The following is a 15187-nucleotide window of genomic DNA, read 5'->3' on the forward strand; positions in this document are numbered from 1 at the left end:
TTAAAAAGATGCAAAAATTATAAGACAAAATAAATATAGAAGTTATAAAGGAATCACTCGCAACTATTTTATTTTATGGATGAAAGTGGTATGGTAACCCCGCCTGCGCTAACGAGATACGCTGGCGGAGCATCAGTGAAGGGCGATAGATGATAATGAAAATAGGCCAGTTAGCCCATCATGATGAATTCATCAGGAATTTGACATAATATACCAAAAACAATTTGATATGATATGATATAATAACCATGATAGTTTCCAGGGGGAACCGCGAAAAGTTCGACCTGGTTGGGTATATTGCTAGCAATGGGATTCTCAGTCTCCATTACTAACAACCCCTTTCCCCCCACTCATAACTATTTATCCCGCAAAATTGCATGAAAAAATTGACCCGCATTTCTCGAAGTATTTGTATGGAAACACTATCTATATAATGTAAGGTCTACTCTAATTGTAAATCAATCAGCTTTAAGCCTAATGTTAACAAAATAATATACCTAATTTTGAAAATTGGTTATAGGAAATGGATTCATATAAAGCAATCATTTTAACCTACCTGATCTTTACAGCATTAACCAACTTCACCTGCTTTGTGGGCATTAAAACCTGCGCCCGCGCACACAGCACGCTCCCGCTCGCGCTGCTCACGCTCGACGCATCCAATCCGGCCTGCTATTGTCACATTCGTTCGTAAACACACAACATTACTTTGCGTGCGTGCCCGGAATACTGTCACTTCATGAATATATTTACCTACCGCATTATATTTTGAGCATAGATCGCCGCATTTCTAGATGGAGAGTCGATTGTTAAAAGACGCCAATCAACTGATCCGATGCTTTTTCATAATGAATGTAGATACTCAAAAATCTAATGAGAGGTTTTTTTAATATATGTTAATAGAACGGTAACCCCGTCGGCGCTATACTTTGGGGGACACCAGTGAGGGATGATAGGTGGGAATGAAAAAGCAGATCATTTAGCCCATCGTGATGAATAGGCCTGGAATTCAACATGATGGTTTCCAGTATGAACCACATGGATATCGACCTGGTTGGGTATATTGCTAGCAACGGGATTTTTATTCTCCATTTCAAACAATCCCTTACCGCCCTCCAATTATATTAGATATGTTTATCTTTGTAGTTGAAGATTACGTTCAATACTTAAATTCCAAATGGTATATAGTATTAGCATTAGTCGATTGTTGGGTATCTTTGTTGATTTGCCCGAATTTTGACGAGTAATACAGAAATCTGAAAATATAATATAGTAAGTACTAGTTAGTCGTATCAGATATCTACAAGCAGATTTTTTTTAATACAGTTTTTTCTTAATTTAGAATATAGACGAAAATGATAAGAATTTTTAAAATTGGTAAAGTATTATTTGAGTTTATCCATAAAAAACAAAAATATAGTTTTTTTTCCTATTTATAATATTAGTTTACACAAACAAATAAACGATGACAATTTTCTATGACAAAATTTACAAGAATATATAGAATCAAAAGAATAAAACAAAAAACGCACCGTTAAAAAGAAAAACCCTTTTTTTTCTTAGCGTTTATAAATAAATACTTACTCCATCTAGATGCTATAGATTCAATTATCTTCTCTTGAAAATGTTTTGGTAACAATCGCACCATTAACAAAACCAAGTCAACCGTTTTTGACTAGCCTTTCCCCTGACATCGCCCGTTAGGAACACTTTATCTTTTATTGTTAAAAGAATTTTAAGAAATCCCTATTTAGTACTCATTACAACTCTTGCATCTCCACCATAAGGATAGTTATGCCAGTAATTGCCACGCTTGGCGGACAGGTTTTTTTTTAATGGATAATAATGGAATGGTAACCCCATCCGCGCTATCGGTATACACCGGCGGGGCACCAGTGAAGGATGATAGGTGAGGATGAAGCAGGTCGGTTAGCTCATCGTGATGAATTCAACAAGAATTGCTCACGATGGTTTCCAGCGGGAACCACGTGGAGGTCGACCTAATAAGGCATATTGCTAACAATGGTGCTGTCAAACTCTATTGCTAACAATCCCTTTCCCCCCCTGGCAGACAGGTTGGCAACCACTGTTATGCTTTTGGTGATGTTTTAAGAGAGACGCTACTGCCTATCCCTCGACCATTTAGCTTCCTTAGCGGCCTCCTATGACACCCACGGGAAAGGCAGGGCTGGCCCATTCTATGCCGGGACCATATGGCAGACGCTTGTATAATGAAATATTTCTAGATTCAGCAATTATTAACTCTATATTGATCCTTTTAAATACACATATCCAGGACTTAATGCGATGTAAAAACTTTTACAGGTAAAAGGTACCTACCTAGCTGGGGGGAAAGGGATTGTTAGCAATGGAGTTTGACAGCCCCAGGGTTCCTCCTGGAAACCATCGTGGACAGTTCTTGTTGAATTCGTCACGATGGGGTAATTGACGTGCTTCATCTTCACCTATCATCCTTACTGGTACCCCGCCGATGTATACCGATAGCGCGGGTGGGGCTGCCATAACATTTTCAAAACAAACAAAATACATATAATAATTTACAAAAAAAAAAAACAAAAAATAGTACCTACATAGTTGAGGGGAAAGGGATTGTTAGTAATAGGGTCAAATAGGCCCATTACCAGCAATATACCCTGTCAGGTCGACCTCCACGTGGTTCCCCCTGGAAACCGTCGTGATTAATTCTAGTTGAATTCGTAAGGATAGATTATGAATAGTTAGTGTCCTTAAACCTGTACTCTTTAACGAATTTTAAGACTAAAAACCTATTACTTGTTCGTTTAATTCTTAACTAATTAAATTCTTTTTTGATAATATTATATTTTTACTTGCATCCACAACCCGTAATTTTTAATTCCTGTCACCAATTTCATCTTCAGAACTGCAACTATATTTATTTTGTTCATCGAATATTTATTTATTCAAGTCGCCCTCGCAAAACACACGTAAACAGAAAAAAAAAAACAAATCCTCATAACACCGGACAATTGTACTCGTTATTATCAAAACATTAACGCGCGCTGGCCAGCGGGGCGCCAATTATTTTAGTTGGCAACCCCATCATATGATCTGGCAACACTGTTGCTCTCACTGTTCACATTATTTGAATTTACACGCGGTCGCGTGCGCCGACACGCGACGACAGATTTTGGGAAAATTTAAATGAATGGCCATCTTATTTGTTTGTGTTTCTTTTCTGTTTAACAAGTAAACAGATTCGCAATCTTGGTTTACGAGATGAATGGCTCTTGTTTATAACAAGAAGTGTTATTGTTCTGAGAAGTCTTTACTCAAAATATCTAATTTAATTCTAGAATACAGTCAAAACAAAATTTACCCAAGACAATAAAAAAAAACAACCAAAAAACAAATTTCGTTAATAATTGTGTGTAAAATTTTATAAAATGCTACATATAATATTACCTACAAGCCCATTAATATGAATTCGAATCTAGTATGAGAATTAAAATGTGGAAGAAGCGAAAGAGGTTTGTTTGAATCGAAGCATTTGGCGTTCCATTGTTTCTGCGCTACCCTAATGGGAGACAGGCGTGACAGATATGTATGTATGTATGTATGAGAATTGAATTATTCAATTTGATATTTTAATTAATTTATAAAAAGATAATATAAATAATAATATCATAAATAAGTATAGGTATATATATATATATATATATATATATATATATATATATATATATATATATATATATATATATATATATATATATATATATTATTTAAAACTGCGAACACAATTTAATAAATTACAGAAATGTGACTACGGCAATCTTTCGATAAAAAAAAAAACATCGATAATAAAGAAATAAAAAACCATAATAACTCATTTTTATTATAATCTACGATATTCTAATAAAAATGAATAAACTCTTGAACATTAAAAAAAAAGGCACGAAAACACTTCATTATATAATTTATAATACTATATACATATATATATATTTAATTTATTAATTTCTTTTTAAATTAAAAATAATTTAATTTTCATCCAGTTTATAGCACTTAGTTAATCATGTATGTAAGTTCGAATGAAACTCAGAATTTTAGAATAAGTAACCTTTAGAAGTATGTATGTAACAAGAGCAAACTAAAACTGAATAATTCATGATGTAAAAATCACTCGATATTCTTTCTCAGGCTCATTACTGGAATCATTAAAGGGCACTCCAAAATCATTGCACAAATTTCGAATATTGCTATAATAATCGAGTCGAGCAATTAGCGACGCGACTAACGCTCCCAATGAGCAACGACAATGGGCTTGTGTTTGATAAAATAGCTTTAATCTACAGTACAGCCCTCTGTTTGCCACGTTCACTAACGATTAAACACCTAATTCCTTTGTGAGTCGACTCGAATCGCCACTCGACCGCTCTCCGTCCGTGAGATCCTGAACTTAAATTGTGAGAAAGTACACTCCGTCTACAATATCGATTGTGGGAATCCATTTTTTTTTTCAATTACTCTAGTACCGCACTATTAAGTGTTGCCAAATTATTCAATTCTCCCGTGTTTTAATTGCCTTACGTAAGAGTATTGTTCGTTTTGTCGGATTAGAAATCTACAGATATTAATCTAATCAATAGATGAAAGTTAGTTTTTCCTAACACAATACATTCAGCGTTCAACTGCACCAATGCAACATAGTGACATAATAAAATATATATATATTTTTTTGTTTATGTATATGCATCTACTTGAATATTAATAAAATATTATTGTCATATTCTAATTATTACTGTATACAGTATATAAATTCAAAAAGATCACATTTAACATCTTTTTGAATTTATAAATACCTATAGGTATATAATAATACAATCTATGCAGACTTTTTGTGTTATAAAAAATACTTTGTTCCCTGTCATTTAATTGTTTCCATAGAAGATGAAGATCGTGTTATATTTAATATTTAAGATAATAATGATGAAAGCATTGTTAACCCTCAATTTGTGAATGCGTATTAATTTGTTAGAAGCTATAAAAGAAAAAAAGACTTACAACTGTTACAGGATTAACTGATATCTATAGACAACGCGTTTTAAAAACATTAACATTACAATCGATCTATTATGATTCGCTCTTCACATAGATTATCGTTGTAACAATGGCAACACATAAAAAAAATAAACTTTCAAATTTCGAACACATTAGGCAAATATTTGGCGCGGTATCGTTAATGGTGACGCCGCGGGCGCGGGCGCGGCCGCCAACCTCTCATTCGAAAACAATTAAAGCTAAAGAATGAAATAGAGAAAAAAAGGGCGATTAGGTCTCGTGGGGTCGGCCCGGGGCGCGCCTGTGGGAACGTACGATTGTTTTGCGATGATCACATTCAGATTGCTCACTCGCACGGCTGCCTCGCCGCTGACAGCCTGCCGTTTGAAAACAACCGGAATAAAGATACGCACTCTGAACCGATCAATTCGCATATGGCGAATTAGGTGCCCGTTAAGCAATTCGAATCTAGTAGGATTGTGGAAAATCAATATGGATAACAATAGGTCAGTAATTCTATAGTTTAAATATTTTCTCTTACAATCCAATATGTAGATGCATTAAACAAAAACTTGATAGGACAATTACTTACGATGGACTCCGTGAGAAATCATGTATTCAGTTATAACTAGCAGTAGACGGTGGGGGGAAAGGGATTGTTAGTCATTACTATTGCCATTGCCAGCAATATACCCAGCCAGGTCGACATTCTCGCGGTTCTCCTGGAAACTATCATGGTTAATTCCTGATGAATTCATCATGATGGGCTAACTGGTCTGTTTTCATTCTCATCTATCACCCTTCACTGGTTCTCCGCCAGCGTATTCCGTTAGCGCAGGCGGGGTTACCATACCATTTTCACCCAGCAAAAAAAAACTAGCAGTAGACAATTAATGACTGATTTTTAAAATTTCAGTTTACTCAATTTTTATTTAAACTTTAAAATACCATAAACTTATTATTTATGTAATAGAAATATCTATTAATTCACGTGCAAAATGCTTTTATTTCTCGTCATAAGCAGCACGTGCTATAAACAAGCAAGGCAGCTACATTTGCATCGTACGGAGGTAGATCGTGCGATGGCCTCACGTTCCGTACCTCCCCTTCATCTCGGTAAAGTGGGAGGACGCGTGCCGAATCGCACTCGCATTAACCATAGACAAGAGACTCTAAACGGTTAGAAGAGGCTAATTGACGCACGTGTTGTCGTTGACACAACCTCTTTTGTTTAAAGACAAGCACTGTTATTTTTTTTTTTTTTTTGTTTCTATTGAACGTGACAAATCGCCAATGGCGGATCATTTAAATAGAATCTGATTGTGATAAAACGTTGAATTGTTCATGTTGATAAATAAATTACAATGTAAATATATTGCGTACTAACTATATCCCATTTTAGGAAATAATGCGTCAATCGAAAAAGTACACGATTGATATTGGTCTGAATTAAACAGACATGGACACTTCGATATGGGATAAATGTTGTCCCATATCGAAGTGTCAAAAATACTTTTTTTTTATGGGTGATAATGGAATGGTAACCCCGCCTGTGCTATCGGTATATACTGGCGGGGCACCAGTGAAGGATGACAGATGACTATGAAACCAGGCCAGTTAGCCCATTCTGACGAATTCCACTAGAATTAACCACGATGGTTTCCAGGGGAAACCACGTGGCGGTCGACCTGATAGGGAGTATTACTGGAAATGGGTCAGTTAGACTCCATTACTTACAATCCCTTTCCCCCCTCAAAAATACTTTGTCGCAGTTTGTCGCCTATTATATAATACAGCCTATTATACAATACAGATATTTGGGGGGGAAAGGGATTGTTAGTAATGGGGTCTAATAGCCCCATTACTAGCGATATACCCTTTCAGGTTGACCTCCACGCGGTTCCCCCTGGAAACCATGCAAACACAACTGCTTCACGACTGTTGTATCCTTATTACATATATAAATCTTTGTCACATTATAACGATATATATTACGAATAGAATAATACGACGTATATTACTTAGTGACTATAATAAAAGAAACAAAATAATACGTACATATAAAAATAAATACCTAAATAAATACTTTTAGTAAATAAATACTTTTTTTTTAAGTATTTTGTAATTTGTAGACCGCGCATTTTCTGTAACAATATTTTAAGACTAGTTTCGCCATCTATCATCCAGTAGTTGAACGTTTATAACGTTGTGACATCTATCGGCGAGTAGTAGTTAATTATGCTTTTGAATAATATTTTTTTTAATTATTATAAAAAAATATAATTAGTCTGTATTATTCATTTATAAAGCTAAAATTTTACTAAATGCACATGGTTGATTAGGAACTTATTGCTTCACTACTCATTAATCGTACAGCAGTTACACTAGTCATAATCTCATAACAACATTACAACCACCCATTCGTTAAACAACACCAATTTTTACGACGCCCCAAACCGTAATATTTTCTTCCAAACGTCACCCACGAGTCTCCAAACAAGCAACACGATCACTCGTAATCTGTGAAAATAACTAAATTGCCTCTCAAGTTATGGGCGCCGTGCCAATTTAGTTAGATCCACGAAGGCGGTCTCCTTACGTGGATAATAAAGGTCAAAATAAATATGTCTACTCATAGGTCAAGTTACGAATTACGACCGACAGAGGGCCAGCAAATATTTGATGTCTGGTAATTGACATATGAGACTGTGGGTCTTTTTTCGATACTTCGCGTGTAGAAACGTAATTTTCCCGTTGTCGTAGGTAGAAATGTACTAAAACATAAATATTAGAAATGCACTATTAATTAAAAATTTGCTACTCCTTGCCCTTTGGTGCTGGAATTCGTCTCAAATAGGTTTTATATAAATATAACGCAAACTGGCTTTGATAATGAAATGAATATAAAAAAAAATTGTCATTTGTCATTATATAACCTAGTTTTTGTTCATGTGCCTACTTCTTTTACTTACAACCTGTCTGAATGAATAATGAATGTCCACAAACTATGGGAGTACAAAGAGTACGTAAATGTGAACGGTATGATGATGACGAGCGAACTAATATCTCTCCTGCAGAACTCTTTGACTTTACTCCAAGCGGAGAACCACTTCACTCATGTCCTGTACTGGGGGCAGGTATACGCAGTGGATGTCGATTACCATATAGCTGTTGGAATCACCAACGATGCCATGGCGGACCGCAAGTATTTCTACACAACAGATTTTAAATTCTGGAGCCTCCTCCCCAAGTCAAAGCAGAAGTATAAACTTCTTTCCTTGCTCACGACTTACCCGTTCCGCGGGGATCCCTCGCTCAAAATTAAAGTTCTCGATGAATCGTTGGAAGAAAACCATCCAGAGAGGTGTCAGTTCATGACGGAGGAAAATCGCCTGGCGGCCACAATAAACAATATTTGTGATGAAGCTGAAATATGTACTAGAGGTCAATTGATCAAGCAGCCGAATGGGACAGTTGTGATCAATCCAAGCTACAGTGGGTTGACGTCGGCGGAGGCTAAGCAACTCAAGTCGTACCTGCACATCCGACCAGCGCAGCAACGCTGGAACACCAACCTCCTCACCAGACAAGATTACAACTACAGTATGGATTTCTTAGACTCTATCGACCAAGATATTCCCGCCGGCTGCTGGAACTTGTCTCTGGAACAGTCGGGCAGTGTCACCTATCTGAAAAGTCTCTATTGGCCTGGAATGATGTTTTTTCACAAAGTGACGTCACCAGATGCTGGATTTTTGTATGTTGGTGACGGTCGGAAAAACTTGGACGTACCTTTTCTTCTGTAAAATGAATAAACTTTTTATTTTTTAGTTAGGTTTGAGTGGTGTTTTAAGAGGGACGTTGCCCATCCACTGTCTATTAAATTCCCTTAGTCACCTCTTACGACACCCACGGGGAAAAAAGGAGTGGCCATTCTATGGCGGGACTACACGGCCAACCCATGCAGACAGGGAGAGGGGGATTATTTGTAATGTGGACTACCAGTCCCATTATTAGCAATATATTCTGTTAGGCCGATCTCCACGTGGTTTTCCTTGAGAACCATCGTGCTGGATTCCAGGTATATTCGTCACGATGGACTAACTAAGTTGCCTTTTCATTCTCAACTATCATCCCTCACTGGTGCCCCGCCAGCTTATATCATTAGCACAGGCAGGGTTACCGTTCCATTATTATCTATTACAAAAAAACTCATGCAGACAATGAAAATCAAAAAATTTAGTCGAAATCGTCGGTCGTGGAAGATCCCTTTCCCCTCCGTCAATTGACAACCTTACTGGGGGGAAAGGGATTGTTAGTAATGGGTTCTAATAGCCCCATTGCTAGCAATATACCTAATCAAGTAAACCTCCACGCAGTTCCACTTGGAAACCGTCATGATTAATTCTCCACCTGAGCTGTTTTCATCTTATAACTGGTGCACCGTCTGCGTATACCGTTAACGTAGACAGTTACAATCCAATTATCATCTATCAAAAAAAGCTTCGAGAATATCATAAACTTCTTGTAATAGATGAAGATGGAATAGTAACCACGCTTTCGTTATTGGTATACACGGCAGACGGGGTGATAGATGAGGATGAAGGCAGGTTAGTTGGCCCAAAGTGATCAATTGAACAAAAATTAACCAGTATGGTTTCCATCTATTTTAAATTATAATGCGCGTTGTACACAGTCAAGCGTATAACTATTGCCTCTTGTAAACAAAAATAAAACAGTTTAAATTGTATTACACAATTAGATAATACACGGCAATAGATATGCTTCATTCAAACCGACTATTAGATTTCAAATTGGATCTTTATAGTTATATTTAAACTTTCGCGTTTTTGACATATGAAAAATGCAGGTAAATAATATCTACATACCAGCTTATTTTTTTAATCCTGTCTTGACCATAACATGGTGCACTCCACGTCGAAACATCGACAATAAAAAAAAACATGTGGGTACTGCAAATTTTTCATCGTGTATTCCCTATATCCTATTTCCCGATAATGTATTTAAAATATGGACCTTTTTAATTAAAATTGTATAAAGAAAACATTTATTGAAAGCATTTGGCGTTCCATTGTTTCTGCCTACCCTAATGGGAGACAGACGTGACAGATATGTATGTATGTATGTAAAACATTTATCTTTTATCATTAAAGGTCACCAGCTCAATTATTATAGCTGTATTATTTTTCCGTACTATATGAGAACATTAATAATATATAATAAATTATTGTCGGCATTACAGCCGAAGTTAACCATTTACAAACAAATTGCAACTAGTATAATTTATGATTATGGCAACACCACAGCCGTCCGTCATCTTTTGCTTCCGTTTGCCGACATAGTGCGACTTATAAATATCACTTGGCGCCTATTTCTAACCGGCTTTCATTGTATTTTTTTGTTAGGGAATTTGTTTGTTCAGTAAAAATTGTAATTTTGAACTATTAATTTACAAATATGTCCTCAAACGGCATAACCACTGCCGAAGAGGCTGATATGGCCGAATCTGGAGGCGAAAAAGTGGTAACAATGATGGACGTATTACAAGAACAAGAAGAGTTCGAAGAAGATGCGAATGCCGTTCTAGGTGCTTCTGACGAGAAAAATTGCACATATCCTAAGGTACTGCGTACATTCTCTTTATAGTCTCTTAATATTTCGTGCTCAAAATGGCTGGCGATTTGACGGAAACAGACTTATACATTTGACGTTTATTTCGTTAATTTACGAACACTCGTATTCAATCATACGAAACAAATAAAATATTTTGAAACACAGACATTTGCGCGGGCAATCAACACAAAATTCTGTTTATTATAATGACAATTACAAACCTCCAATAAGAAACAATCTGCGAACCTATACCTATGTTGTAAGAACTCTTAAGTTCATACGTAATTGATTAGCAAAATTGAAAATTTTCGAATTTATATTTAATTATAATTGTACCATAGTACGTCTAAATTAATAAAAAGTACATATGCTTATTCTAGAACAATTTTATTTATAGGTCACCACATTGAAATTCACTTTTTTATCAACTTGAATTTGTAAACAAGCTGACATTTTACCTGATAGAAAGTGAAAACCGTCGCCTAATTTACTCGCAAACATGGCAATCACAGAATATACTGTCACTCTTGATAGTATCTCTCATTGCCATTCCTGACAACAGAGATGTTAACCTTCAAACATCCTAACTTCTTTTTTTTAATTATATTAATTTCTGTATCTAAAATATAGGCTTCTTTTCAGCAGTGGACAGTTAAAGCTGATATGAATAATTGTGTCATTTATCTATAAACAAAAATTGTGTTAATTCACAAAATAACTATAAACATCATATATGTTCTTGTTTTCTTTCTATTAACACAATTTTTATACAATAAATTCTTTGCAACAATTGAAAATTATAGAATTAATATAGTCGAAAGGAAAATTGAGTATTTGAAATTAATTTCAGCACCCTATATTAGATACATTATTGCCAAAAAGTTGTGCCTTCATTAATATTTTTTTTGCCTGATTCCTCATAATATAGGATGTTGAAGCCAATCATACAAATTACTAGGGCAATTGGTATGATTGTATGATACTTATTATTATTATATAATTTTTATTCAATTACATTTCATCATCATATCGGCTATTATTTTACTGCCCACTGCTGAACATGTCTTCTCCTTGGGGAATCTTGCCAGTAGTTGCCACTCTTGGCAAGCAGATTAGCAACTGCAGTTAGGCATTGGATGTGTTGTAAAAGGGATGCTGCTGCCCATCTCTCGTCACCCTTCCTTAGTCACCTCTTACGGCACCCACAGGAAAAGGGGTGGCCTGTTCTATGCTGGGACCAAATGACCAATTACATTTACAGTAATAAAAAAGCTTGTTCCTTAAACTTTCAGTATATGCATGTATTTTTGTGAAATAGTGTGTATTTTTGCTTATTTATATATATTTTTTGTGTAAAATTCTTTAAAAATATTTACATAAAGACTCTTCTGTATAAGATAGAAAATTATGGTTTTCAACAGTATAATTTCTTTACCTATTTTCTATAGAAATTACTAAAATAGAGAATTAATTACATGAGTACAACAAAATTCATTTGTTTGTAATTTCAATTCCAGGGATATATCAAACGTCAAGCGATTTATGCTTGTTTGACATGCTGTGAAGATGCCAAAACTGATCCAACAAAGAGAGCTGGAGTATGTCTCGCTTGCAGCCTAATGTGTCATGAGAACCATGAGCTCATTGAGTTATATACCAAACGTAACTTCTGCTGTGACTGTGGTAATTCTAAATTCAATTCAAACCCATGTCAATTCACACCGAACAAAACAGATTTGAATGAAAACAATAATTACAATCAGAATTTTAGTGGGCTTTATTGCATTTGTCACCGACCTTACCCTGATCCTGAAGCCACATTTGAAGATGAGATGATCCAGTGCATCATTTGTGAAGATTGGCTTCATGCGGCACATCTCGAAGCAACAGTTCCAGCAAATGAGCATTACTCTGAAATGATATGCAAAGCATGCATGGAAAAGAATGAATTTTTACATGACTACAGCAACTTTGCTGTTAACACTGAATATGGTGATATTGACATATTAACAACCAATGATACTAGCATGATTAGTGATACAATCTCCAATGGAAATTTAGATAGCAACAAAACCATAAATGGGTTAGAGGATGTGGATATGATAGATAGCAAACCTGATAATACAAATAAAAATTCTGAGAGCAATTTTAATAACATAGAAGGAAATATTGATAAAAAACCAGAAGATCCCACAGACAGTGTAATAAACTCTGAATTGAATAAGAATGAAATTGAAAATGATAATTGTATTGAAGAAAATAATATGCCAGTGAATAACAAAAATATTGAACACAATCCTCAATCTGCAGATACTACTGTAGAGGGCACTGAAGTAGATTCTAGTACAATTGTACCCGAAGTAGTAAATGCTGAAGAAAATATTACTAATACAGAAAACCAACCATCTGTGGATAATATGGACAAAGATGATCAAATTAATGAAATCAATGATGGACAAAATGAAGCTTTTACAAAATCAGAGCATTCTAGTTCGGATTTAAAAAATATTAATGAAGTAAATATTGATAATACAAAACAAGAAAAATTAGAGGATAGTGTTGATCACATGGAGTCTACTATTGACGGTAATCTTTCTGAAATTGATAAAAATGACGGCAAATTAAAAGTAAATGAACTTACTTTACCAAAACAAAATCTAAATTTGGATAATCCAACACATGAATCAGTTGAAAACACAATTTCAGAAACAAGTAATGGAACTAGTGAACTTCCTGAAAATAACACTGAAAATGTAGAATCAACTTCAGAAAATATTATGCAACAAGATGAATCTAATTTAATAGATAGTGAAAAAGAAAATAACAGTAAAACGGAAGATACAAATAACTCAGAGACTGACACAACCCCTATAATTGAAAATACATCAACTGTAACAGAAAAAGTAAGCAATGAAGAATCTGTGATATCTGAAACGACTAGTGAAATGAAAAAAGATGATGTAGATACCACAGATAATAATATTACTGTACCGGAAACTACAAATGTAGTAGAATTGAAAGAATCTGATGAAATAAATAACATGACAGAAAAAGCAAATGATGAGACTGATACATCAGAAATAAGTACTGACATGAAAAAAGACGATACAAATACGAATATTACAGTTTCAGAAAGCACAAATATACAACTAAACGAATCTAATGAAGTTAACGATGTTGACATGATAGATACAACAAGTGAAAATTCTACTTTGAATACAGACAATGAAATTAATAAAGTTATAGCTACAAGTGAAGCTAAAACTGACCAAAATACAAATAAAATTAATGATATTGACTCTACAGTTAATAGTACTACAAATGAAGCTGCTGTGATAGAAGATGATGACAAGACAAATGAAAATAAAAGAAAGCTGTCAGAAGACACTTTACTAAAAGCCTCTGCGAAAAAGCCGAAATTGGAAGAAACAAAATCGTGTGTGAGGCCTCAAGGAGTAAAAAAGTTATACAAAGGAGCCACATTTTGGCCATCTAGTTTCCGACAAAATTTATGTACTTGTAATGAATGCATTTCAATGTACAAAGATCTGTCTGTTCTCTTTTTAATCGACCCTGAGGACACTGTGACGGCTTACGAAACTTTGGGTAAGGAGCGGAATGAAGGTAATTCAGTTTCGCAATACGAAAAAGGCTTACAAGCACTATCATCGTTAGACAGGATACAGCAAATAAATGCCTTGACTGAATATAATAAAATGAGAGATAAACTGTTAGATTTCTTGAAAAGTTTCAAAGACAGGAAGGAAGTCGTGAAGGAGGATGATATTAAAGCATTTTTTGCAGGAATTAAAGCCAAACGAGAACCCGACGGTGTTTACTTCTGTAGGTAAACTGTCGATAGATTTAAGAACTTGTATTTTTATATCCAATAATTTTAACTGCATTTCCCTGTCTTTAGTTATGCGTAATTAATTTTCTTTTTCGTGTCCCGATGTCATAATACATGCATTTTTCAACCTAGTCTTTGTTTTATTTACTTTTACACAATTATATAATGATATTTACAAATGGAAAGAACCAACTCTCCATTCTTTAAATTGCGTCGTCATTATACAACCTCAAACAAGGAACTCGTTCATTATGACCGTCTATATGGAGGAGGCCCATATAAGCCCGGTTTTAGCCTATCTATGGTCCCTGGGTAACTTTTGATCATGTCCAGCGCTTCTCCTGACGGCGAAAAAAAAAATATCACTGATCTGCAATGTTCACTCCAAAGTTAACTTTTTTATATTTGATACCAATATTGTTACTGCTCCGCACGTCCGCCAATAACGGATTTATTGGGTCCATGTTAGCTATGAATGTTTATATTAGTGCTTCTCAACCAGTCCACAGGCCTCTGGTAATCCTTGAAAGCACCAGAAGTCTGCAAAACCGTTCGAAAAAGAAAACAAGTGACAACGCGAGATTACCTACCTTACTCTTTATTTATGGAATAATATCCCTTTGTAAGCTGTCGAGCCCAAACCCATATGCTAAGTTTATG

At 35.1% G+C, this 15187-nt stretch overlaps 2 protein-coding genes across 2 annotated transcripts; both read left to right on the forward strand.

Annotated features, from left to right (window-relative positions):
* Positions 1-7962: 7962 nt before the first annotated feature.
* Positions 7963-9076, forward strand: LOC113512645 (radial spoke head protein 9 homolog). Its single transcript, XM_026896562.3, has one exon. It carries the CDS (start codon positions 8034-8036, stop codon positions 8847-8849), a length of 816 nt encoding a protein of 271 aa, XP_026752363.2. The 5' UTR covers positions 7963-8033; the 3' UTR covers positions 8850-9076.
* A 1289-nt stretch (positions 9077-10365) lies between these two features.
* LOC113512411 (putative E3 ubiquitin-protein ligase UBR7) lies at positions 10366-14658 on the forward strand. Its single transcript, XM_026896293.3, has 2 exons — positions 10366-10686; positions 12195-14658. Exons 1-2 carry the CDS (start codon positions 10522-10524, stop codon positions 14526-14528), a joined length of 2499 nt encoding a protein of 832 aa, XP_026752094.2. The 5' UTR covers positions 10366-10521; the 3' UTR covers positions 14529-14658.
* The last annotated feature ends 529 nt before the right edge of the window (positions 14659-15187 follow it).

This window comes from Galleria mellonella, unplaced genomic scaffold, assembly GCF_026898425.1.
Source record: "Galleria mellonella isolate WM207_F2 unplaced genomic scaffold, CSIRO_AGI_GalMel_v1 utg56, whole genome shotgun sequence".
Classification (NCBI taxonomy): Eukaryota; Metazoa; Arthropoda; class Insecta; order Lepidoptera; family Pyralidae; genus Galleria; species Galleria mellonella.

Excerpts from the sequence above, each read along its gene's own strand:
- LOC113512411 (XM_026896293.3), top strand. The coding sequence starts at position 10,522 with ATGTCCTCAAACGGCATAACCACTGCCGAAGAGGCTGATATGGCCGAA. Across the intron at positions 10,687-12,194 it reads AAAATTGCACATATCCTAAG|GGATATATCAAACGTCAAGC; the intron begins GTACTGCGTACA and ends TTTCAATTCCAG.
- LOC113512645 (XM_026896562.3), top strand. The coding sequence starts at position 8,034 with ATGAATGTCCACAAACTATGGGAGTACAAAGAGTACGTAAATGTGAAC.